General features: G+C 34.5%; 2 protein-coding genes across 2 annotated transcripts in view; one reads left to right on the forward strand and one right to left on the reverse strand.

The window, feature by feature from the left end:
• Nucleotides 1–7109: 7109 nt before the first annotated feature.
• On the forward strand, nucleotides 7110–18845 carry Gnpnat1 (glucosamine-phosphate N-acetyltransferase 1). The gene is made up of 6 exons (XM_026411030.2): nucleotides 7110–7346; nucleotides 12981–13148; nucleotides 14345–14407; nucleotides 15667–15794; nucleotides 16638–16699; nucleotides 17719–18845. Exons 2-6 carry the CDS (start codon nucleotides 12995–12997, stop codon nucleotides 17864–17866), a joined length of 555 nt encoding a protein of 184 aa, XP_026266815.1. The 5' UTR covers nucleotides 7110–7346; nucleotides 12981–12994; the 3' UTR covers nucleotides 17867–18845.
• A 730-nt stretch (nucleotides 18846–19575) lies between these two features.
• The window catches only part of Styx (serine/threonine/tyrosine interacting protein), a 33599-nt gene continuing 25535 nt past the window's right edge, over nucleotides 19576–27639 (reverse strand). The window contains exons 10-11 of the mRNA XM_026411029.2: nucleotides 26152–26245; nucleotides 19576–23632 (exon numbers count right to left, since the gene is read on the reverse strand). Of these exons, the coding sequence (XP_026266814.1) occupies nucleotides 23559–23632; nucleotides 26152–26245 (168 nt within the window). The 3' untranslated portion in view covers nucleotides 19576–23558. The remainder of the gene's footprint in view (nucleotides 23633–26151; nucleotides 26246–27639) is intronic.

Here is a 27639-nt window from a genome sequence, read left to right on the forward strand (position 1 = left end):
TGCAAGTCGTCTTTTTTTTTTGTGTGTATGTGATGCTGGGAATGAAACTCAGGGCCTCATACATCTTAAAAAAGCTATACCCACGGCCTGACACAGCTTTTGTAACATAGCTTTTCAGCAATGTCATGAATTTTCCTTTAAACATTATGTTCTAGTTGTGTGACTAACACTGACAAAATTTTATGTGACAAGAGTTCTCCCTTACTGCATGACCATCCTGTCACCATTTCCCTTAACTGCAGGGTGGTTCTAAGTGATCTTTCCAAGACACTCTCAGTGGACCTTACAATAGTCAAATAAAAGAGAGTTGAGGAAACTTTTTGGGTCTGAACTAGGCTGATTTCATTTTCTGATTCAATCACAACCATTTAGTTGTTGAGACTCATTTTTTAAGCAAAAATTGATGGAATTTATCAAAATGTTTATGCAATATAGTCTATTTCTATGACAACAGAAAGTAAATAACTGAAAGGACAGTTTTAAAAGTAGAAGAATCATAAATATGTGACTAAGAAAGTTTCTATTCAAATTGAACCTCCCATCTGTATAATTACTTTAAAAATATTTAAAGTATTTTTGTTCTGTAATGCTCAAAACTTTTTGGAGGAGTGGGGGGAGTACTGGGAATTGAATTCAGAGGTACTTTCCACTAAGCTACATCTCCAGTTTTTTTGTTGTTGTTGTTGTTGTTGTTGTTGCTAGGGATTGAACCCAGGGCCTTATGCATGTGAGGCAAGCACTCTACCAACCGAGCTATTTCCCCAGCCCATCCCCAGTTTTTTTTTAATTTTTGAGAAAGGGTCTCCCTAAGTTGCTGATGATCTCACTAAATTGCCGAGGCTGGCCTCAAACTTGAAATCCTCCTGCCTCAGCCTCCCAAGTCTCTGGGATTACAGGCTGTGCTACTGCACCTGGCTTAATACTCAAAACTTTTAAATTGTTTGTGGCTATAATATTCTGTGCAGTTTATTTTGTTTTTTTCTTTTACATTCTCAACATAGCAAAATGCTGTGAAAATTATTAGGGATTGTCATTATATTTAATAAAATCACTAAATTTTACTTCACAACTTACAACTTATGTAGACAATTTATTATATATCCAACCACTTTAAATGAAATGATAGAAAAAGTAGAATAAAATAAGATTACCATAACAAAACAATTAGGCATTGAAAAACAGCAACCATTGTAGTCAGAATTAGGACATGAAAAAACAAGTTAAAACATCATTTCTGAGGAGGTAATTTGGTTAAAAAACAATTTTTTGGGGGGAGAATTAAGATTATCAATTTTTTGTGATTTTTATTTTCTAAAATGCAGATATAAAAACTTATGAGAATTTTACTAATGTTGCTTTTTGTTTTTAATCTTTTTCATGGAAATTTTCAGACATATGCAGAAATAATAAAATGTATCTTCACATGTGACCAAACCATTCTATAGTCTTGTCTTCTAGGATTTATAGAAAAGGGAATAAGGGCAAGGGTTTGGGGGTTTGCACCACTGGAGGCTTTTCACAGTTACCAAAGCAGGTGATCTTGATCTAGTGTGGTCTGCCCATCGTTATCTCAGGATTGGTCAGGCCTTATCCCAGAAAAAATGTTGCTCCTCTTGGTGGTGATGGAGGGGTGGGTTTGACTGGAGACGTGATGGTATCAGATCAGACCTTGTTCTGGAATCCAAGGAGACTCAGAGCAAGGAAGATGAATGCAAATGGAGGTAGAGATGACAAATGTATTTTTTAAATTTGTATAATATATTCATACATTCACACAATAAAACAGTATACTTTGATGAATTTCATTCCCCAGTCTCTCCCCTTTCCCTTTCCTCCATCCCCCTGTTCCTCTCTTCTATTCTACTGGCCTCCTTTTTTTTTTTTTTAATTTGTTCTAATTAGTTATACATGGCACTGCAATGCATTTTGACACATTGTACACAAATGGACCACAACTTCTCATTCCTCGGGCTGTACATGGTGCAGTCACACCAGTAATGTAATCATATACGTATATAGGGTAATAATGGCCGTCTCATTTTACTGTCCTTCCCATCCCCAGTGTCCCACCCTTCCCCTCACTCCCCTCTACATTATTCAAAGTTCCTTCTTTCTTCTTTACACCCGACAACCCCAGCCCCAGTATGGATCAGCATTTACTTATCATGAGAAAACATCTGGCCTTTGGTTTGGGGGAATTAGCGTATTTCACTTCACATATTTTCTATTTCCATCCATTTACCTGCAAATGCCATAATTTCATTCTTCTTTAAGTCTGAGTAATATTTCACTGTGTATATGTACCACATGTTCTTTATCCATCCATCTGTTGAAAGGGCATCTAGGTTGGTTCCATAGTTTAGCTATTGTGAATTGAGCTGCTATAAACACTGATGTGGCTGTTTCACTATATTATGCTGATTTTAAGTCCTTTGGGTATAAACAGAGGAAGGGGATAGCTGGGTCAAATGGTAGTTCCATTCCAAGTTTTCTGAGGTATCTCCAAACTGCTTTCTATAGTGGTTGCATCAATTTGCAGTCCCACCAGCAATGTATGAGTGTACCTTTTTCTGTACATCTTTGACAACACTTATTACTGCTTGTATTCTTAATAATTGCCATTCTGATGGGGGTAAGATGAAATCTCAGAGTAGTCTTGATTTGAATTTCTCTAATTGCTAGAGAGATAATGAACATTGTTTCATGTTTGTTGATCGATTGTATTTCTTCTTCTGTGAAGTGTCTGTTAAGTTCCTTAGCCCTTAGGACAGACCACACTTGATTTGGTTATTTGTTTTTTTGGTGTTAAGTTTTTTGAGTTCTTTATAGATCCTGGAGATTATTTTCCCATTCTGTAGCCTCTCTTACGTTACTGATTGTTTCCTTTGCTGAGAAGAAGCTTTTTAGTTGGAGTCCATCCCATTTATTGATTCTTGATTTTATTTCTTGCACTTTAGGAGTCTTTTTTTAAAAATATATAATCTGCTCATATACAATTTATTTATTGAGTTTTTAAATTTAATTTTACTTTTTAATTCATTTTAATTAGTTATACATGACAGTAGAATGCATTTATGTACTTTGATGTATCATACATAGATGGGATATAATTTCTCATTTTTCTGAGTACTTTAGGAGTGTTGTTCAGGAAGTCAGGTCCTAAGCTGACATGATGAAGATTTGGGCCTACTATTTTTAATACTAGGTGCAGGGTCTCTGTTCTAGTGCCTAAGTCTTTGATCCACTTTGAGTTGATTTTTGTACAGGGTGAAAGATAGAGGTTTAATTACATTTTGCAACATATGGATTTCCAGTTTTCGAGGCACCATTTGTTGAATAGGCTATCTTTTCTCCAATGTATGTTTCTGGTGCCTTTGTCTAGTATGAGATAACCATATGTGTATGGGTTTGTCTCTGTGTCTTCTATTTTGTAACATTGGTCTACAGGTCTATTTTGGTACCAATACCACACCCTTTTGTTACTGTTTCTCTGTAGTGTAGATTAAGGTCTGGTATTGTGATGCCTCCTGCTCCACTTTTCTTGCTAAGGATTGCTTTGGCTACTCTGGGTCTCTTGTTTTCCCAAATGAATTTCATGATTGCTTTTTCGAGTTCTATGAAGAATGTCATTGGAATTTTAATAGGAATTGTATTAAATCTGTATAACAGTTTTGGTAGAATGGATACCACATCTTTAATCCTACTTTTATTCAGGCAAAAGTGGAGTCTAAGTCCTTGTTACAACACTAATAGTTTTCTTACTTATCTTTATAATTTTTTTTGGTGGTCCTAGGTGAAACTGTTTAAATTTGTGGTTTAATGTTACGGAAAAATTGAACTACTTTATTAAGTTTTTACGTTCAGAAGTCTACAGGACAAAATAGCCTCACCCACACTAGAAGGAAAATTAACTGTTTCATTGCCTTATGGAAATAATAATGCTCACTCTACTTCACAATATCTACTTAAGGATCAAATGAAATAATTTATGAACATGTATAGAGAAATGTGCCATATTTCATCAAATATTAGACATATCCATTTTATGACACACTATTAGTTTATGAAACTAAAGAAAGAAACAAAGTGGCCCATTTAAAGCTGTAATAAATTTTCTTATCACAAAACTCATTTGTTTATTAATACTAGGGATTAAATCCAGGAGTGCTTTACCACTCAGTTACATTCCCAGTCCTTTTTATTTTTAATTTTGAGACAGGGTCTCACTAAATAGCTGAGGCAGGCCTTGAACTTTTTTAAAAAATATTTTTATATATTTTTTGTAGCTGTACACAATAACTTTTTTATTTATTTTATATGGTGCTGAGGATTGAACCCAGGGCCTTGCACATGCAAAGGAAGTGCTCTACCTTTGAGCCATATCCCCAGCCCCATTGAACTTATGATCCTCTTCCCTCAGCCTCCTGAGTTGCTGGGATTACAGGCATGCTACTGCTCCTGGTATTTACAACTTTCACTAGTTACTAAAAGAGCTTTTTTATACTTAGTTAGATAGGGACTATTATGTTGAATACTTGTGCAAAGAATAAGAGAAAAATATAAATGAAATCAACTGTTTATGTATTCTTTAAAAAATTGTGGCAGGGGGGTTGTTGAGGATTGAACTCATGATCGCATACATACTAACCATGTGCTCTACCACTGACCTATGTTCCCAGTCCCTGACTAAGGTATTAACTTTTTGATGAGTCCAAAATTTCTGAATTAGTTTTCAACTCAATCATTGATATCCATGTTTTCCTACATAATACCCTTATTCAAGCAGTCAAGAATACTGATGATGCAGCACTTCTTATACACATCCATAAATAAAAGTCACCAAAGGACAAACCAGTGATTCCATTAAAATGGAAGTTGAGACTGTCCCATGGCTACCTTGGTCTCCTCATTGCCAAGCAGACTAACCATCAAAGAGGGAATTCCCTAGAGTGCCTAGTGACTGATCTTGACTAATCAGGAAAAATTGGGTTGCTGTGGCACAATGGAAGTCAGGTGTATGCAAAAGACCTCATGGAGTATCTCTTAGAACTCCTGTGTTCTGTGATTTAATTGATTATATTTCACTCTACCTATTACAATTCCAATGACATTCTTCAAAATGTACAGGATTATTTCAGGAGAAACTCACTGAAAACATTTACCAGAAATCTTTTTTGCGTGTGTGTATGTGTGTGTGTGTTTTACTGGACATTGAACCAGGGGTGCTCTACCACTAAGCTACATCTCCAGAGCTTTTTTACCAAAAAAAAAAAAATTAAATAATTTTTTGAGACAGGGTCTTGCTAAATTGCTGAGGCTGGCCTTGAACCTGCCATACTCCTGCCTCCATCTCCAAAGTCACTGGGATTACAGGCCTACCCCACTGATAAGAAAATGGGGCTATTCAGTATGGAGATTCCTCAGAAAACTTGACATGGAACCACCATTTGACCTATTTATCCCACTCCTCAGTATATACCCAAAGGACTTAAAATCAGCATACTTATAGTGACAAAGTCACATCAATGTCTATAGCAACTTAATTCACAATAGTTAAACTATGGAACTAACCTAGGGGTTCTTCAAAAGATGAATGGAAGAAAGAAAGAAAATGTGGTATATATACACAATGGAATATAAGTCACCCATAAGGAAGAATGAAACTATGGCATTTGCTGGTAAATGGATGGAACTGGAGACTATCATGCTAAGTGGAAAAAGCCAATCCCCTAAACCAAAAGGCCAAAAATTCTCTCTGATATGCAGATGTTAATACACAATAAGGCAGAGGTGGGTGCAGAACTTCATTGGATTGGACAAAGGGGAATGAGGGAAAGGGAGGAGGGATAGAAATAGAAAAGACAGAATAAATCAGACATAACTTTCCTATTTTTATATATGAATACATGACCAGTGTAACTCCACATCATGTTCAACCACAAGAATGAGATCCTAATTAGAATAAGTTATATACTCCATGTACATATGTACGTATGTCAAAATACATTCAAGTGTCATGTATATATAAAAAGAATAAAAAAAGAAAATGGGCTATTATATGTTTAAGATGAGTAGTGTGTACATGACTTTTTATTTCTTTATGCCTTATATATTCTTTTATATTTATGGAGGGAAAATAGGATAAATACATAAATTTTGGGGCCATCAGTCTCATTGATTTCTGAAGCTGTGAGAATTCATGAATCAATAATCTAAATTTCAATCTCACAAGTGAGCCAAAAACAATTTCTGACTGAATATCTATAGTGTTAATTCTTTGAACACTTTTCCTTAAAAGAGTACTCTGTAATTTCAATAAGTAGGAGTTACTAAGCTACGTGACTTGTAAATTACTTAATATCTCAGAACCTGTTTCCTAATCTATAAAAAGGACACTTTGGAATGGGAGCTCGGAGGAAAAAGACTTTTCTTATCCTTATCAGGGTTTCTCAACCTCGGCAGCACTGACATTTCAGGCCAGAGACTTTGTTGCAGGGTGCTGTCCTATGTATCCTAAGAAGTACAGCAGCCATCCTGGCCTCTATTCTTCTCTGCCCTCCACCATCCAGAGATGCCAGCACCAACTCTCCCCTTCCAGATAAGAGGTTGAAAACGCTCCAGGCATTGCCAATGTATCCCGGAGGGAAATCACTGCAGTTGAAAATCACAGTGCCAACCTCGTGTTCATCCTAAAAGGTTCTGAGAAAAAAATAAAACGACGGTTCTAATGGACTAGAACGCAGAGGCCCCAACTCATTGTCTCAAGAAGGCAGAAACCATGAGTCAAAAACCTGGGAATGAGGAGCTATGAGCTGTCCATGAGTAACCCAAGTCCTAATGGACTCATCGTGAGAAAATAGGCAACAAGGGACTAACTAAAAGGACAAGAGGCCAAGCTGGTCACCACTTAATGCTGCTTAGCTGGCTCCTACGTAGTCTTATTTCCGGGAAAACCGAGACAGTGACGCCGTCAATAAGGCGGCAAAGAACCAGAGGGAGGTACACTGGAAAGGAAGGCTTGTGCGTCCCGCCCTGACGCGCTGCGTGCCTCGCCCAGCGTCGGCCCTCCTGGCCACGCCTCTTGGCAGGCTCCACCCCACCCCATCCCCTCGGGTGGCTCCCCGGCCTCCGCCGGCGTCCGCCTAGGCGCGGCGCTCCGTGAGCTGCTGGTGAAGGAGGAGGCGTTGGCCCTGCCACGTTTGGGTTGCGGTTCCCGGCTCTGGCGCGGGCGGTGCAAGAGGAGGTGGGGCTGGCGCTGAAGCCGGATCCGGATCCGGTTCTGTGTAGCTGGGTGAAGGAGAGTCCCACGCGTGCGAGGAGGAGCACCAACGGTTGGGCCTCTGCAGGTGAGAAGGGGCCCGGTGTCCTGAGGGCGTCAGGGACTCGTCTTCAGGTTTACCGAAAGCCGAGGAGGGCTAGGCCCCGAAGGGGTTCTGTTTGGGCTGTTTATCTTCGCCAGCTGTGTGCACTTGGCGGTGTCGAGCGCGGTTCCCAGGAAGTTGAACCGACGCGCTCCGGGAGCAGAGGTTAAGGATGATGGCCAACGGTCACGCCATTCAGGGGTCCTGGCCTGGCAGAGCAGAAACTGGGACTGGGGTCGAACTAATTCCACTCTCGGGCTTTGGCGTGGGAGATGGAGACCCTTGCTCTCCGTTTCTGCAGCCAATTGACCCACTCTCCCTTCTCGCGTCCCTGGGGTATCCCATAGTGGTGGGAGCCATTGAGGACACTCTCCTGATCGCTCAGAAGATCACCGACTACATCAGGGGGCCTTCCCCGGGACGAGAGGGATATCCTTTGTGTCTTTTCTCAGGGCTTCTGCCCCTAGAAACAGCGAGTATTATGTGATTTCTATTGTACTAGCTGGTGTTTATGTAAGCCGAACTCTTAAAAAATTTCACATAAAATTGAAAGGGCAATTATGAGATTCATTTTGTTGGGCTAATCACTCTAAATGAATCCAGAATAGGTCTCAGGAAATCATTTACATGTTTTAGACGGGATTTGATGAATAGGGGAAATAACTACCAGTCAGTACCATTTGGTACTTACTTTATTGTAGCGCTCAACGTGGGAAACAGGATTCTAGTTCCAGTTTACTTATTACAGTGAAGCAAGTCTTGAAACTTCTTTGTGCTCCAGCTTCCTCATCAGTAGACTGGAAATAATGTCTAGATATTAGAGATTTAATGCTATCAAAAATACTTTTGTAAATTGGTGCATTTGCGCGCTTTTATCAGCAAATGTTCTTTGTAAATCTTCATGTCCAGTGTCCATTACTTGTTGCTCTCAGTTGCTTCTAGGAGCAACTCCTCCCCGTTTCTATTCTAATCTGATATAGAGGCTGGGAAACCATTTTATTGAAATTGTGTCTAAAAGTACTCAAATTAATGAAAGTTTCTCAATAGTAGTAAAAATGAATTTGATGTATGATTTTTGTGATACCACTTGTGACACTGTAGAAATGTTTTTCCTTGAAATATGATCTCCAGTTAAGTCTTACATCATTCATTATTCGTTATTCATTCATCAGATATTTACTAAGTTAGGCTAGGCAATCGTGGCCTTGTAAATGCATGCTAATTTGGCAGTTAAACAGAAAAGTTTCTTGAGGAATATTTAAGGGGGCTTAGGGTTTTTTGCTTTTTCCTTTTTTTAAGGGATTTTTTTCCCACATAACCAAACTTCAAGAAGTACAGAAGTAAAGGTGGATTAAGTTACAACAGGGTGAAGAATCTTAAAACCATTATAACTTTTTCAGTCTCCACATGTCTACTATTTTCTATAGTTCTGTTTTTTGTTTGTTTTGGAACTGGGGATAGATTGAACTTGGGCACTCGACCACCTAGCCACATCCCCAGCACTGTTTTGTATTTTATTTAGAGATAGGGTCTCACTAAGTTGCTTGGCGCCTTGCTTTTGCTGAGGCTGGCTTTGAACTCCAGATCCTCCTGCCTCAGCCTCCAGAGCCGCTGGGATTACAGTCTTCTGACTATAACATTAGGTTCTTGACGAGGCTGAATACATAAATCTCATCTTCATAGTTTCCTGACCAGAAAGAGGGTTCTTCCTCTCTTGCTCCATGTTGTAAATCTTAATTAAATTATATAAAGACTTTTGGTTCTTATACTTTTAGCTGGATCAATCAATCACTGTATTATTTATTTTGTACACTAGCTAGCTAGTGTTACATATGGAATTAAAATTTCTTAGGCAGGGAAGGAGGGAATGGGGGTAGTAAAGATGGTGGAATGAGATAGACATCATTACCCAAGTTCATGTATGATGACACAAGTGGTGTGACTTTACTTTGTGTACAAGCAGAGAAATAAAAATTTGTGCTCCATTTGTGTACTATAAATCAAAATGCATTCTGCTGACATGTCTAACTAATTAGAATGAATAAATTTTTTAAATTGCTTAAGCAAAAAATTATTATTGGCAAATTGTGGTAGAGTCATTTGTAATTCTTCCATCTCCCTTCTTCCTTAGTACAGTTTCATTGTAGAAAGAGTGACTTTCCCACTTTTTGACTTTGTTCATAGCTAGTTGTGGAGACTTCTAAGAATTGCCTTTTTTTTCCCCTCCTGCTTGCCCCTTTGAATTTCTGACCTTTGCCATGAAAATGGCCTGTCTCAGGGATACCCAGCTTCTTCAGCAGTTATTTACTGGCTTATTATAAAGGATATTACAAAGGATACAGATTTAGAGTTGTTTAGGGTGAGGTATGTGGGAAGGTGTGCAGAACTTTCATGCCCTCTCTGAACCCACCACTTTCCAGGAGCCTTCATATATTCAGCTATCTGGAAGTTCCAGGGTTTACTTTTAAAAATTAAAAATAATATAAGGCCATTAATGATGATAAGATTAAGCTTTCACCTTTAGTGAAGTTTCTTAGTTTTGAGTATCTGTGGGTACCTTAAAATGCTAAAATATTTATTTTATAAGCCAATTAAAGTTACCTATTTAGTTCTTTTGGTACCAAGGATTGAACCCAAGGTGTTCTATCACTGAGCTACATTGCCAGTCCTTTTAATTTTGAAACAGATTAGTCTGAAATTCTCATTTTCCAAAGTAAAGGTAACGAAGTACTGATTGACCATGTACAATAAAGAAGGAAATTCCTCTACTTCATTTACTTTTAGTTTATCTTCAGTGGAATAGTTAAGAGTCTGAAGTCATTCTGCCTAGCAGGACTAGCCACATAATTTGTAGGGACCTGTGCAAAATTAAAATGCAGGGCACTTGTTAAAAAAAATTCTTAAAAATTTCAAAGTAGTAGCAGCAGAGTATTAAACCAGGTGCTGGGCCCCTGTGCACCATATAGATCCAGGGCCTGTGAAGCTGCCCTATTGCTTTGTTTTGAATTCTAAATTTTGTTGCTTATTGGCACTGGTATCTTGAGCAAATTACTGTGCCTGCTTCCTTGTCTGTAAAAGAGGGATAAAATCATTATGTATCATTGATTGTGTTTTTAAAGAGTTAACAAGGGCTGGGGATGTGGCTCAAGCAGTTAGCACGCTTGCCTGGCATGAGCAGGGTGCTGGGTTTGATCCTCAGCACCACATAAAAATAAAGATGTTGTGTCCATCAAAAACTAAAAAATAAATATTTATTTTTTTAAAGAGAGAGAGAGAACTTTTTAATAAAGAGTTAACAAATACCAAGTATGCAAGTGTCAGCTAGTAGTGCTTTATCACTCATAGAACAGGACCATCTGGTTAGAGAAAAATCACAGAAGTATAAATATTTACTGATTAAATTCATTAAAGGCTTCACAGGCTAATTCTTCTGTGCAATTTCCTCATGAAATTAGTAACCCTTTTTGTGTTGCTTCCAGTCAACATTTTATTATAAATTCTGGCAACTTTAAGGGAAAAGGGAATCTAGTTAAACTTAAGTTTTGTTAATATTTATCTAAATTCCCTTTTGAGGTTTCTTTAAACGTCATGCTTTTATATGTGAAATAACATGATCAAATGTTTTAATAGGGTATTACCTTGAAGAACTAAAAAAATTTACTTTTCCCAGCATATTAGTTGGACACCAGCAGATCTGCATACCTAAGAAAAACAATATTTTTTTGCCCACCTTTCACATGAGATTTTATACAGCAGCTTCAATGGTCCAACTACCAGGGACAAATACTAAAATGTATGCCTATGAAAAACCTGTTTAGGATGGATGGTAAGCTTATTAATTTGATATGAGAGTTTTAATCATCACAGTTTACATTCTTTCTTCAATATTGTTCAACTTAGGTATAGTGTTACAGCACAACTTGATCTGAATTCTGAGGGGGAAAAATGCGTAGTATTCTATGTAATAAACTACATTTTAATTTTTTCCTATCCAAGAAGAGTAACTTTTGGCTTAATATAGACACAACAACCTGTCATTCTTTTTATAGTCCCTGTATCCAGCAGTGCCTAATCATGAATTAAAGGCAAAAAGAACTTGTAAAATGAATTTTAAATTTATTACTAATTAGAATGTATCTTGCTTTTTTGTGGTATGCCACATATTTTAAATGCTTGCTTGCATATAATTCTTTTCAAATTTGTGTAATTTCATCTGTATTTTACAAATGAGGAAACACGATTCTAAGAGCTTAATTACCTTAACCAAGATCACATTTGAATTAACTAGTCCACTTGTTTCCATGTCCAGGTTTAAGCCCTGTCTTCCTAAATTTTGTGACCTCAGGCAAGATATTTAATATCACTGTATCTTTATTTCTTCATCTGTTGAAATGGAGATAACAACACCTAGTCTGTAGGATTTTTGAAGCAAATGACTTAGTAATACGTCAAGTCCCTTGAAGAGTGCCTGGCATGAAGTAGGTGCTGAGGAAGTATTGAATTCTGTTATTACACAACACTAACTTCCTAAAGCCTATACTAACCTGCAGCATTACCTGTATTGTTACATAGAGTGGTCACACAGGCAGAAATTTAATAAGAAAAGTTAAGTCTATTTGCCATAAAGCATGTTGTGACTTATAAAATAGATATTTAATTTATGAGAAAATTGCTCTTTCAATAAATGTTTCTTTATAGGAATAGAATTGAAAGGGTATAGGACTAGAAATGAAAGTTGGAGGATTTTATTTAGTCCCTGGATGAGCAGGAAGATCCTGTTTCTTTGAGCAACTCTATACTCTATTGAAAGTGCTCCTCCCACCCCATTTTATACTTCATAAAACTTTTCATCTTTCCCTACTGTTTTATCTATTATTTAGTCTTAGTTTTGTTAGATCACTAGTGAGAATCTGCCCATTTCTGAATGTTCATAAAAGCAAGGGAAATACCATAATTGGTCATTTTTCAATAGCATGAAAACACTGGCTATTCTTAAACTGCATAGATGCAGCTGAGTAACTTATGTTACAGATTTTTAGAAAACCTGTTATGAAAACAAAATTTAGCTTTAGTGTCTTATCTGTCATAGCTAAGACCAGTATTTCTATGAACACATAATAATTCAGTAATTAGCGTTCATTATGATTAATATAAAAAAGTGATATGCTCAATAAGTCTTTACACTTAACAATCCCACTTTCTGATGGTAAGCATGACACATGTGTGTGTGTGTTTTACTGGGGATTTAACGCAGGGGCACTATACCATTGAGCTTTATCCCAGTCTCTTTTTTTTTGAAATACGGTCTTGCTAAGTTGCCAGGCTGACTTTGAACTTTTGATCATTCTGTCTCAGCCACCAGAGTTCCTAGGAATACACACAAGCATCAACAAGCCCAACAAAGCATGATGTAAAAATACACCCCCCACCCCCCCCACACACACACGGAGAGACCAAGAGGTCGATCTGTAGTTGGGGCATTTGAAATTAGATTCTTGGTAGGCTAAAGCAAAATAGCTTGTATAACTGTTATAGAATGCTTCATTAATTTTATCATCAACCATAATAATTTTTTCTTTTAGTAATCAAAATGCCTTAACATTTAAATTTTTATTTTAGACCTTACTGGAAAGATGAAACCTGATGAAACGCCAATGTTTGACCCAAGTCTACTCAAAGAAGTGGACTGGAGTCAGAATACAGCAACATTTTCTCCAGCCATTTCTCCAACACATCCCGGAGAAGGTTTGGTTTTGAGGCCTCTTTGCACTGCTGACTTAAATAGAGGTATGGAATCACTCCATTAGGAAATCCTGGTTAGAATTATAGTTGGCCTTCTGTTTTCTCTATAAACATGACACTGATAAATTTTAAAAATATTTGTCTTTAGGATTATTTTTAGACTTCATTTTTTAGTGATTGGAAAATTCAATTTTGACCAATAAATGTTTATGATAAATATATTTTCACTCTATAATGAAATATACATGTCTACAATGGCTAAGACTAAATAGTTCTGTGAAATAGTTCAAATGACTTTAACATAACAGTGCTCCTTCCAATTATTGATAATTGTATATTTGTTTGAAAAGTCTTTTTGGAAGGAGCACTATTAAAGTCATTTGAACTATTTCACAATACTCTTATAACACATTAGGTCTTTTTAAGAAGCCAGATGGGAAATGAAAGTAGAGATAATTTTCTTTGGTTAAGTTGAAAAGGTTGTCTGTTTCTATGTACTTATTTTTTTGGGTGTGGCAGGGATACTAGGGATTGAACCCAGGGGCACTTAGCCACTGAGTTACATCCCTGGCCCTTTTAAAATATTTTTTATCACTAAGTTGCTGATGCTGGTTTTGAACTCATGACCCTCCTGCTTTGGCCTCCCCAGCCAAGCTGCTGGGATTACAGGCATGCACCACTCTTCCTGGCTCTATATACTTCTTTTATTAACATCTAAATTCTTCAAACTAACTTAAACCTTGTTAATCAAAAGTCAGCATTTTACTTCTCAGTTTACTTCTGGGTAGGAAACCTGAAGAAACATAATTTTGGTCAAACTAATTATTGAGTCTAGAAAAGACTCTCAAAGTTCTAAGTGTACTTTTAATATTAGATTTAATAAAATTACGAATCTTTAAAATTGTAGTCAACAATGTTATTTATATTTTGATAAATGTTTTATATCTGTTCATAGTAAGAAACTTGGGAAAAGTTGGCATTCCTTGTACTGAATTTAACAAAGATTATGTCGAAAAAATATACGTAGTTTGTACTATTCCAAAAATTTTGTGCAGGCAAAAATGTTGTTCAAATATTTTATTACCTTTATTGTATGATTCAAGAAATAATATTTAAGTGATGATTATGGAAAATTTGAAAAAATGATTGCCCATATCCACAACTTAACATATTACTTCTTTTCATATTTTGTCTTCCCTTTTTGCCTTTCCTCATGACTTGAAATCTGGTCTTCAAACAAGGTTTTTTTAAGGTACTGGGTCAGCTAACAGAGACTGGAGTTGTCAACCCTGAACAGTTTATGAGTAAGTACTATAGCCTCTGTTTCCTGAATAAAATTAAAGGGAGTAAGATTTTATTTTTGTTTAGAGCACTGTTCAGTGCCTGCTTGTTTTTGTTCAAACAGCTGGAAGTTATTCGAGCAATAGATTAGCTATTTTTTTTTTAATGTTTAACTTGTTGTAGAATCCAAATATAGTAACTACCTTGTTTTGCAAAATACCTACATTTACAAAAATGCAGGGTGCAGATCAAAAGACTTTTAATTTATTGTAGTATTTCCTTCCATATGATTAGATTATTCACAGAAATTTCATTACCAACCTTCCCCCACCCCCAAAATTCAAGAGCATATGTACTTTTGTTCTTATATTGAATTTCAAGGTTGGCAGGTATCAGTCAGTCTAGCCCACTACCCCGACCCCAGCTTTTTTTTTTGGGGGGGTGGTGCTGGGGATTGAGCCCAGGATCTTGTACATGCATCTCCATCCCAGCTTTTGAGAAAATGGATATCCAGAGAGATCCAGTGTCTTACTCAAGAACATAGATAGTTATTAGTAAGGAAAGGAACAGAACTTCAACTTCATCCAGTACTCCCAACACTGCCCTTCCTGTTTCCTACAATTCTTTATTCCTTTTAGTAGGTAAGTTTGTTTTGTATTCTGACTCTGGTAAAAATGAAGGTCAACATTTTCCAATTCTCATTTATGTATTTCTTCTTCCCACTACCTCTCTGTACAAATAAACAGTACAAGACCTATTAGGTTTGGTTTTTAACTTCTGAATTTCTCTTTGCATGCATATCAGATTCATTGAGAAATTCTTTTTTCAGCAATATAAGCATTAATAATCACTTAAGGGGAGTGGAGCTATGCTCCTCTGTAATTTTGAAATTACAGAATACACATTCTTCTTAAAATCTTCAAAGTTTGAATATCTGTTGAGTACATATTGAATAAAGTATTGAAGTTTTAATTAGTTATAAAAATAGCAACATATACAATTTGTATGTATTTTAAGTACTATTAATCTAAAATAACTGTCAATCTTACTGTATTTTGCTAGCAGATTATTTTAAATGTATGCACCATAGTCCAATTAATATTGACTGTTGATATTTCAACTCTTTGGTTGTTTGGATAATATGCTTTTAGAAATGGAATATAAATTACTATGGTAAAATAGCTTTAAGTATTTAATAATAAATCATCCAATCTTAGTATTTTTATGGCACCTAATAAAATAACTCTACCATGTAACACTCTTTGTTTTCCAATTTCTACAGAATCTTTTGAGCATATGAAGAAATCTGGGGATTATTATGTTACAGTTGTGGAAGATGTGACTGTAGGACAGATTGTTGCTACAGCAACTCTGATAATAGAACATAAATTCATCCATTCCTGTGCTAAGGTATGTGCTCACATTAATGCTTGTGAGTAAAATGGGTGTTTTCTAGCAAAAATGACTTTGAATTTCTGCTAGACAAATGTTTTCTTACTGCTTTTCATTGTTTTCTTAGAAATTCTTTAGCAATAAGCAATTTCTTGGTGTGTTTCTCAGAATTATAAATGAAAGAAAACATTAAGTGTATTAACTGCTTACTAAACTTGTTATATAAAGGTTTTAGATTTGACATAGTCATAGAAAAACCCGGTTTCATTAAATTCAGGAGTAATGTTTAGAATCCCTAATGTTGTTTTTTCCAAAAATAATACTTTGTACTGCATTAGCAGAAATTTCTTATTATTTTCCTGTTAGTAAAGATTGTGGAATACTATGTTTGTCTTCCAATTCTCATAAAATTCACATGATAAAATAAATATATAAGAAACCCAATGAAAATGAAAATAAGAACACATGGGATATATCATGTGCTTTATGAATTTGGGGGTGGGGTTAAGCCACTAGAAACTGATAAAATTTTACTTGTCTATCTGAAACAAATTTTTATTGAGCAGAGTAGAATGATGGATGTACTGTGTTTATGGAAAGATTTTGTTTTTGGTGATACAGATTCTGAGATTTGCTTTAATACAATGGAGTGGGGGAGATTGGGGATATAACCAGAAAATGATTAAACTAAAAGTTGATTCTTTTTATTTCCTCTATGGTAATAAGTTAAAAAAATGCATTTTGGTTCTTATGAAGTTCAAGTTTACAAAACATTATCAATAAATTCTTACCAACTATCACTTGGTTTATCTGAAAACAAAACTGGATGAGTAGTCCTAAACACTGTAAACTACTTTTCAGAGAGGAAGAGTAGAAGATGTTGTTGTTAGTGATGAATGCAGAGGAAAGCAGCTTGGCAAATTGTAAGTAAACAAAGGAGGTAACTCTGGGTAAACTGGATACTCATTTCATTTCATTTCTTGCTAAAATGCCTGTTAATTTTTTTTTCCTTTTTGAAATTCTTTTTGGGCTACATTAATTCTGAATTAATTTTTATTCTTTAGCTTGGAATTGAATTTAATGACAAAAATATTAAATAGTTTCAGAGTTTGAAAACTGAAAGCATACTGTTACCAATAGTCACTTTTTTTTTTTTTTTTTTTTTGGTATTAGGGATTGAATCCAGGGTCACATGCACTGAACTACACACCAGACCTTTTCAAATTTTCTGTTGAGCCAGAATCTAAGATGAGGTTGGCCTCAAACTTGAGATCCTCCTGTGTCAGCCTCTCCACTAGCTGGGATTACAGGTGTACACCATTACACCTGGCTAGATCACATTACATTTTAAAAGAATGTGACTCTTTTAAGGATTTGTAAAGATGAATACCCTTTTGCTTTGTGTACATCTGTTATTAAACCTATGTTGATTTAAAAATTATTAATGGGGCTAGGGATGAAGATTAGTGTTAAGAGTACATTCATGTGGGCAATCCTTGGGTTCCATCTCCAGTACTACAAACAAAATTAAAGAATGAAACTATTAAAGTACCGATTTTATGTTAGAAGGCTGTATACTACCAATTACTTTGAATAGATTTATAACAAAGACCTTTTATTAAATAATTTTGGCCATATTTTTATACAAGTTGATAGTTGATAGTCTTCAGTGTTAACATGAATAAGTACCTTTAAAGAGTTTAGGGTAATTTATCTTGTTTACTAATGAGCTGGAGGTTACTAGATAAAGTATTTTTGAAACTAAGTAAAAATGCTTTGGTGATTTAAATGCTTATTGACTTATAATTTGCCTATCAAAGCATATTTATACCTATTTCTAATAAAGATCAAAGTCTTATTTTTCTGTAACATCAATTCACATTGTTATTGAAATTCATTTTAATAAATGCTGTCTCCTCACTTTCCCTTTTTAAAATTTTAGGTTATTATCAACTCTTACTTTGCTAAGCAAGAAACTGAACTGTTATAAGATCACTCTTGAATGTCTACCAGAAAATGTTGGTTTCTACAAGAAGTTTGGATATACAGTATCTGAAGAAAACTACATGTGTCGGAGGTTTCTACAGTAAAAATCTTGAGAGGATCTAATGCTACAGCACTTCATTCTTCCTAGAATAAAAAAAACATTTTTGCTACTGCAACCCAGTGACCTCCATAATGCTGGACTGAAAAAACATCGGACTACTACAAGTTTAATGACATTTAGAAGATTACTTTGAGATGGTGGGACAGTCTGAGTTTAGATTACAAATGAATATTATCAAAGGGGATGATTTTTAACCAAAGGAATATATTTTTAACTTGAATCTTTTCTTGCATTGTATTTTTCTAAAGTTTGGCTTCATTTCTTGATAGTCAAGAGTATGGGTAGTAAGGAGTTATAGGTCTGCTGTCTTTGCTGCTCATTTTTAAAAAGTATACATTCACAAAATTAAATATTTTGTTTCAAAGAAACATCTAAATAAACCTAGAGGTGTATCATTTCTCACATATTATAGGAAGTTGGATAAATTACTTAGAACTAAGTTTGTCCATCTTAATGTTGGCAAACAACTTTGTCAACATTGCAAAGAAAGAAAAATTAGCTTATAAAATGTGACAAGATTTTAAATACAGTAGTTTAAATGTTTCAGTAAAAGTTCATATAGTTCCTATGGAGATCAAGTACCACCTGTCTTACTGTGAAACAATAAATTTGCCCAAGGGCAAATAAAACAGGCCATCCAAGGTACGCTTTTGTGGAATTGTGTGTGGTACTAGTGATTGAACCCAAGGTAAAGTACCTTTTTAATAGTGAACTAGCAACTCTAGGCATACCCCAGTTTCTCTTTTCATGGGTATCTGAAACCTTTCTTTTGTCAAACATTTTTATGAAACATGGACAGATTATAAAATTTGAGTGATATTTAAAAATGTATGGTACTATAATTGCCACATTGTTAAAATACTGATGGAAGCTTTTATATTTAATGTGATTATAATGGTACTATTATTCTGATCACTATCTTGTTTTGATTTTATTTATTTCAATTATTTTTTAAAATTGAAGAATTAGATACTTATTAATGGTTCTAATCTTTTGCATTCCATGTTACATTAAACCTGTTCATATAAATTGTCTGTTAAAATCCTGCCTGTTCCTTTTCTTGAATGTATTATTGAACTATTAGATTCATTCATCGTTCATGACATCCTAGTTTTGTGTATCCTCTGTAAGGACCACCTGTTTCTTACCTCCGATTCATTCCGGTTTCCCTCCAAACAGCTAAAATGCGCTTTCCAAGACAACAGAAATCCTTCACCAATAAGGTACACTACTCATATGCTGACCCATTTATCCAGATGAACCCATCTGCCTATAGTGAAAGCAATAAAATTTGTTCTTTTTTTCTTTTCAGGAGTTTTAAAACCTTAGTTGTAGCTTCATTAGGTAAATTCAGGTAATTAAAAACCCATATTAAGTAAGCCTAGTAAAAAGTTGAAATTTAATTCTTTATTAAACTTCTTACCACTGAGCTATTTGAAGTAAAATTATCTATTAGGCTGGTATTTCAATAAATCCCATTAAATTGTGTTCTTCAGGTCTTCTCTTAAATCCCCCCTATAGGAAATAGAGTTATAGATAAGGCTTAGTATGTAAAAATTGTGTTACTGCAGAAAACAGTACTCTAGTTTTAGTTATCAAAATGTTTATTTCTAATTCATATTGTGAGTAAACGAGTATGAAAAAAAATCTGCATTTAATATATGAACTATATTAACTTTTTTGTTAGCGCTTTTGTTTTTGAAAAGGTATAATGAATGGTAATTTTGATTTTTAGGTAACCCATATTTTTTGTTTATGTTTCATTAATCTGAAAATGTAGTGGGCTATCCCTAAAATCTGGATGCATTTAAGGATCACCGACCTGCTATAGTTTAGTCAGCAATATTTTGCTCTCAGTGTTATAGTTTAGGTGGGATCTTAGATTTGATTAAGCAAAGTGGATGAGGGAGAGAAGATGGTACTATAAAATCAAGTATTTTTTTTTTAATGGACTAAAAGTGGTGCTATAAATGATGTACCTATCCTTCCTTCAGACATGAATTCCCAACTTGCTCAACTAACTGGAATTTTGGGGTTGCAGACATTTTTGAGTATATGTTGACCACAAGGTTTTGAAAGATATTCTTGTTTCTCAATATGCAACGTTCATTCACCTTTTTTAATCTGTAGGAGTAAAACTGGGTTATTTTTACCCAGAGAATAAGTAAAGAAGTTCTCAGGCATCAGCAGTACGAATGAACTTTTCAGTATTTTTGAGGTATAATGGCACAACAGTTTTAATACAACCACCAATCTTCACAAAATAATTTTAATACTTTGTGCCTCAGGTAGCAGCATTTTGCACTATGACATTCCTATACATACATAAGCATTTTATCCAAGTACAAATGTTAAAAGCAGAGTAATGTAAGCAATTGCTTATACAAAGGTAAATAGACACTGTAATGTTTTCTTCTTGAATCATTTTTGCTGCATAGTAAATTGCAATTACATGTCAGTATGTTACTGATCTATAGAATACACTTTGAATTGTGAGGTATGGCAACTCCCTCTGACAGGGAGCTAACATGTAAACCTGAATATTTTGAGTTTTTTTTTTTTTTTTTTAAATAGCTGCCATGAATGGGAAAGACAAAAATCCAGCACTCAAATACCCTAGAAACTTATTTTCCTAATAAATAAATTAAAATATTTTAGTAATTCTTAGCTACTTCCTATTATTATCAAAGAATGGACAAAGGTAAATACTGAAGTGAAGCTATGTAATGGAATTATGGATTAAACCAATTATTTAAAAAAGAAATCCGCCAGGTAACTGCTCATTTACTTTACATCAAGCTGAGATCCTGATAGATACCTCTCAACTTTATAATTCAAGACTGCAGTTAAATACTTCTAATTCACTTGAATTACCAGGGTAATAAGACAATTAGGAACCTTATATTTTCTTGAAAAGGACATGCTTAACGTTTTCTGACATTACTTCTAAACTCAAGATTCCTACGCACAAAATTCCCCCGCAAAATGAGTATTCTGCTCTAAAAGTTAATTGGTTGAGAATTGGTAGCAAAAGCTATCACAGTTTAACATTTCCACCAGAGTAGATACAAATAAAAATAACTATTGTTTAAATACCTAATGGATAACAAATTAACATGAACCAAATAACTGAAATTACAAAAATACTGTCATTCCAGTTTGACTATTTTCAGTATTTTAAGTTTCACATTTTCAAAATGGATAGTAATGTAGTTTGCCTACATTTTGATTCAATTTCATTTTAAATATTGTGCCTGGATTATATATTTAAGGTTAAAATTGGGTGATATCTCATACATTATTCAAATACTCTAAAGTAAATCATGATTAGTTAAGTTAATCATAATTATCTATCATAAAACATCACTAGAAATAAAAGCACAGAAATGAGACCAAATAGAATAAAGAACAAGTAGAGTTACAAAAAAGCTAGTTGAACGCTAAGTGGATAAAGAGATCTAAGGGGTCAGGGGACTTGCAACGTTCTTACAGGAAAGGGTAAACCTCATGTTTTGTCCCATTAACATTGTATGCAAGATGATAGTCCTGTTTTCTAGATTGAGACTGTCTTTAGTATATAGTGCTGGGCAGGCACTTTAGTGACAACATAGAAATGATAGTGGTTAGAAAAAGAAAAATTACCCAGTACAAATTGGTATCACTAGCCAAATTTGTATTTCTTTGCCAGACTTCTATAGAGGATATGTATTTTTATAAAGTGAATTAAATAAAAACTTCAACTGCCTAATTTTTAAATATAAATTTGCTTTTATGAAGATTATAGCAGTTTCTGTTAGAGATTGCAAGAGATGTTTGCTGACCTGTTCAATAATGATCTACATACAGGAAAGCTGTGGTATCTGATTTTTTACCAGCTAGAACTTTTGAACATCCAATGCAATCTTGACTTCACTAGATCACTACACAAAATGTTGTAATCACACAACAGAATACTGGAACACAATGGGGTTAATAATATGCTATTTTCAGAGTGGTAAGAGGAGAGAAGATGGCCAATCAGAAGAATACCACATGTCAACAGGACTTAACAGTAATTTCAATAAGTTTTCACTGTCCACTATGGGGGATAAAAGTTTTGTTTTTTTTTTCTTCTTCTGTATTATTACATCATAGGGAGGAAAGTAAGTAAGTAACCTGGTGTAATAAGCTACCTTGAAAAGTACACCTCCTTGGTACTATAGGAATGCAGAGATTTCATTCCCATCAGTAAAGCACCTCAAGAGAGGACTGAGAAAAGTGAGATACAAAGTTTTGTTTGTGCTACACCTAAAGTCATCAACTATAAAAAGTTAAAAACTTCCCTCACATCACACTTAAGATAGCAAAAATGTTTTTCTTAGAACAACTATTGTACATATAAATAAAAGTATGAAGAACTAAAGATTTATAAAGTGACTGCTAATGCAAATTATGGGGGGAAATTTGGATCAACTCAAAGAACTGATTAATTCACTAATTTAAGAACCACTAAAACTACCCACAAATCATTTCCCCCAATAAATCCATCTTCAAGAAGACCTTCTGTCTGAGCTAGAATAATCTCACAGAATCATTAATACAACATAAAACAGTGAATGTTCCATATTTCCAAAAATTTAGTAACATTTTCTTTAAGCCTCACCCGTTCAGTTTAAGCTAATTTTTAAATATTTAAAAAAAAATACAGAAAAATGTTAGGAACTCTTCAGTGTTCTACATACTAACTTAGAGGTCATGAGAATTTAATTTTCTTAAAAAATAATTCAAGGCACTTTCTTTTTGGGGGCTTCATTTAGGAAAAAAAATAGTGCTACATCGGTTTATCACATTCTATTTAGAACCATTTTGGACAGAGGTCAAAAGAGCTAGACAATTCTGAAAAGAACAAATACAATATTTGGCTTAAAAGAAAAAAGCAAAATAGAAAGTCACTTGAAAATTGAACACTCTCCTTGTTTTTGAGTATCTGGTAATATAAAGCAAAACATCTTTCTTTGATCATTAAAAACCTTTTCTTCCTATAGAATATACAAATTATGAAAGGAAGCATTTACTTAATTTAAATTACAGTAAAGATAATTGGTTAATGTCATGATTGAAAGAATACTAATAAAGAATCAAGAAATTTAAAAAAATAAAATAGTAACTGAATTATAATAAAAAATGTGGCAGATTCCTGTATTTTGTTAATGTTTCTGTAAGAGGCTCCATCATAAAATTGAACTGTAAAATTATTTTAAAAATGTAATACATAGAACACAAAATGAATTTTTAGCAAACCTTAGGAAATTCTTGTTATAAATTACCCAAAATTTATAAACAAATCCCCCCTAACTTGCATTTTGTTTAAAGTAATAACTTTATATCATACAAATAAATTTCAAGTATGAAAAAGTGCATTATTGCAATAATACCTCTTTGCAAGTCCAAAGTTCTTGGTTTATAATAAACTATAAAGTGTTTCAAAAAAAAAAGTAAAACCATCAGTGCCATCTATTGCAGAAGTCCAACATCTTCTTAAAATGTTGCTCAACAAGTTGCAGAGAAACATGTCTGGAAGCAACATATAATTGCAAAGAAACTACTTGTGTCCTTACCATTTTACATTATTATTATTATTTCTAGAATTGTCTCCTTTCCCAATAGAAATTCACACCCTTTGTGTTTGTCTTCAGTCAGCCATTCTGTGCAGTTGCTACTTGCATGTTTCCAAAATCATCTTCTTCCTCATGTGTTCTTTTCAAACTGCCTAAAGTTATTGAGTGAATGTAACATGAGAAAATAAATAAATTCATGTTAGAATGTTATAGCCAGTAAAAATCAGTTTTTCATCAAGTGATACCTTGTACACACTATGATAATTTCACAACTGAATTTATAGCAAACTTTAGTGATTATTATTTTGTAAATTACCCAAATAACTTTTTAACTTCATGACTGGGTATATTTTTCCTGCTGAAACTTTTAAGTACTTTTTAGATATAGTATATAATAAGTTTTAAGACAAACTCTAATATGAACCTAATGTTTTGGTATAAAATTAACAGACTGAAGATTAAAATGAGGCTAAATGCAAATGCTGTTTTGAGTTTCAGATGAACTTCAAATGTTGAGGGGCTAGTCAAAGAGTGCATTAATCATGTTCTCCCGACATCTAAACTGTTCTCAAGAATAGGGAGAGTGACCACTCAGAATGGCAATCATCAAGAATACAAATAATAATAAATGTTGGTGAGGATGTGGTGGGACAGCAAGTTCATACAACCACTCTGGAAAACAGTATGGAGATTCCTCAAAAGACAAGGAATGGAACCACCATATACCTAGCTATCTTACATCTTAGTATTTATCCCAAAGACCTAAAATCAGCATATTACAGTGATACAGGCACATCAATGTTTATAGCAGCCAAGTTATGGAACCAGCCCAAGTACCTGTCCACAAATGAAGGGTAAAGAAAATGTGATGTATATATATGCAATGAGTTTTACTCAGCTCAAGAAGAATGAAATTATGGCATCTGCTGATCAATGGATAGAATTTGAAAACATCATGCTAAGTGAAATAAGCCACACTCAGAAATCAAGGGTTGAATGTTTTCTCTCATTTGTAGAAGCTAGAACAAAGTAAGGGAGGAAAAGAAGGGGTGGGAAAATCCTATAAAAATAGAAGGGAGATCAGTGGAGTAGAGGAAGGGGATTGAGGAGGAGGGAGGAAGTATGGGAAGAGAGAGGAATGGTGGAATGACAGACTGACCAAATTATGTTATGTGTATACATGAATACACCAGTGAATTTAACCTTTATGTATATCTATAAAGCACTAATTTTTAAAAATATAAACAAGCAGAAGGAAGAGAAACAGGGAGAGGGAAGAAAGAAAGTACTGGTGACTGAAATGGGGCAAACTGTATTCCATGCTTGGATGATTATGTCAATGAACCCTAATGTTATGTATAATTATAATGCACTGATAAGAACAAAAAAAAATAATAGGGAGAGTAATATGATGCATTCTAGGTGAGAAAAAAAAAAACATGGAAATCTGCAGAAAACTGTTCCTCTTTACGAAGAACAATGAGAAACAGAAAAATCAAAAGGACTTTATGTCTGGTAACCTACTTCCTACTGTGGAATAAAGTCAGTGAAATCTTTGGTAAAGGAAACACATTATCACAAATATCTATATAAAAATAAGCCTGGACACAATGAAAAGAATGGACCAAATTAAGTTTGGATAGGAGGCTATATTTAGCTGATATAGATTGTGATTAAGGGTACCATTAAAAAAGGGAAAGAATTTAAAGATACTGATAAAACAGACCCTATAGGATGAAAAAAGTGATTAGTGGGGCTTGGGCTATAGTTCAGTAATAGAGCAATTGCCAAGTACATGTAAGGTGCTGGGTTGGATTCTCAGCACTGCATATAAATACATAAAAATTTTTAAAAAAAGAAAAAAAAGTGATTAGGCAAAGGTGGCAAAAGAAAGAACAGGCACTGATAACCAGGAAGTTGGGCCTCAGGGAAGAATATATAGCCTATCACTTCAGGCAATGCAATGCATAGGAAAGACTTGTGGATCAGATCACCTATGTTCCAATTTCAGGTAGGTAACCTGTTAATTCTTCCTTATAGGGTTGTTTTGTCAAAGAAGACTTAAACTGTATGACAGAGAAATTATAAACAAATGTGATGGGTAGTCTAGTAGCTGAATGAGAAAAATGAGGGTAGCAGGGTCTTGGAAAAGAAAGATAAAGGTTTAAAACATTTTGCGAACACACGTGGATTGTGACTTTGAAAATGAGGGGGGGGGTTTGGGTGCTTCTAAAATAGCAAAGGAGAGGAAAAGACCAAAATACTGATGGCCACAGAAAAAACCCATATTAGTTAGCCTTTGAACTACAACACACCTGAAAACAGGCTTCTATTAACTATCATTTATTTTTAATAAGATCACTTGTTATTCAGACTTCTCTTATTATCTTAATCTTTATAACACAGTTAAACTAAGTAGATATCTAATCTTCCAACAAGTAGATTCTAACTGACTAAGCATAGGGGAATACACACAGTTCGTTATAACACAGATTCATTATAAAATTAATGCATTTGAAATTATTTGAATTCAATAGTTTACCAAGTTTTCTGAACATTTATTTAAGCTTTTCAGCATAACTTCTATCAAGCAATGGATGTAACTTTTCTCCTTTTTTTAAAAAAATAGAATTTTCTCCAGCTTTCTCTTCTAAAAAGAAAAAGTTCTTACCTGTGGTACCAGAATGGACAGATAACGACCTTTCTATCTGGAGTGGTGACATCATCTGTATTGTTAATTTTGCTAGGTAGATGGCTTCATATTCCTAAAAAAAGATTTTAATTAACTTGGATATACATTTATATTCTTCACAAAATAGTGATTAATTTGCATATTATTGGTTTTCTTAGTTTACAATGAAAACACTGGCACCACATATTGTAAGAAAAATTGAGGTTTAAATTTTTATCTCATAATAGCTGATAACCATAAAATCCAGGTCATGCCAAAAGCTTGACCTCCCAGTCCGTATGTGTCCTTGTCTACTGGGGCATTAGCTATAATGATCTCTAATTCTGTCTGTTGTGAGCAAAAACAAAACAAAACCAACCAAAAACTGAAATGGCAATCTCATTAAATGGTTCTAAGAATGAAAAGAAATAAAATTCAGTCAAAATAAACGCTATAGTGGGACATGGTAGTGCATGCCTGTAGTCCCAGCGACTCAGGAGGCTGAGGCAGGCAGATCACAAGTTCAAGGCTAGCCTCAACAACTCAGTATGACCCTGTCTCAAAATGAAAAATAAAATAAAAGAGATGGGGACGTGGCACTGTGGTTAAGTACCCATAGATTCAATCTCCAGTACCTAAAAAAAGTTATACTGTTGTAAGATATTTTAAATATCAGATAAATGAGTCATTTAATATACTTAAGTATATATCCTTTTCTCTAATTCTTTAAAGACAATACTTTTTCTCTGCTTCCAGTTAAAGATGGAAGAATCAAAGAATTTCTGTTCCTATTCCTTTTCTGAAAACAAGGAAAACATTTGATGAAATTAGGAAACACTACTAAACCTGAATAGAAAAATGAGGAAAAAAGGATTGATCACCAAGCAGATAGGGGTATAAGTAGTTATGTTACAGAGGGAGGAGAGCTTAGGAAGGAGCTTCAAAAAGGCTTTAGGGATAATGGCAAATAATCAATTTCTTAACCTGGGTGATGGTTACATGATGCTTATTTAAATTTTATGTATTTTCTATATATGTACTGATTTTCATAATAAAATTTCTAAAAAAATGGAACCAAACTCAGCTAGGCAGAGAAGATGACTTTATTGGCTATCTCAGATAAAGTAGGTACTGTTCATAGTTTTCCAAAAATAAGATTTAAGATAGATTCAACAAGCCCTTGAGTGGTATGACAAAGTCAGAAGAATGAGTAAGATATGGGAAAAAAAGCAATGTTGAAGGCATCAGAATACCCAACTTCAAAGTGTACTACTGAGCTATACTAACAAAAACTGCATATTTTTATTAGCATAGAAACAGATAGATAGACCAATAGAACAGAAAACACAAATGAACCCACACAGATATGGGCTGTCATCTGACCCTTAACAAAAGTGCCAAAACACGTTGAAGACAGCTTTTTAAATAATAGGTGCTGGGAAAACTGGTTATCCATGTATAGAAGAATGAAACTAGCTTCCTATCTCT

The sequence above is a fragment of the Urocitellus parryii genome, chromosome 6 (genome assembly GCF_045843805.1).
Source record: "Urocitellus parryii isolate mUroPar1 chromosome 6, mUroPar1.hap1, whole genome shotgun sequence".
Lineage (NCBI taxonomy): Eukaryota > Metazoa > Chordata > Mammalia > Rodentia > Sciuridae > Urocitellus > Urocitellus parryii.

Coding starts and splice junctions, on each gene's coding strand:
- Gnpnat1 (XM_026411030.2), top strand. CDS start 12,995: ATGAAACCTGATGAAACGCCAATGTTTGACCCAAGTCTACTCAAAGAA. Junction 15,795..16,637: donor TCATCCATTCCTGTGCTAAG/GTATGTGCTCAC, acceptor ACTACTTTTCAG/AGAGGAAGAGTAGAAGATGT. Junction 16,700..17,718: donor GGAAAGCAGCTTGGCAAATT/GTAAGTAAACAA, acceptor TTAAAATTTTAG/GTTATTATCAACTCTTACTT.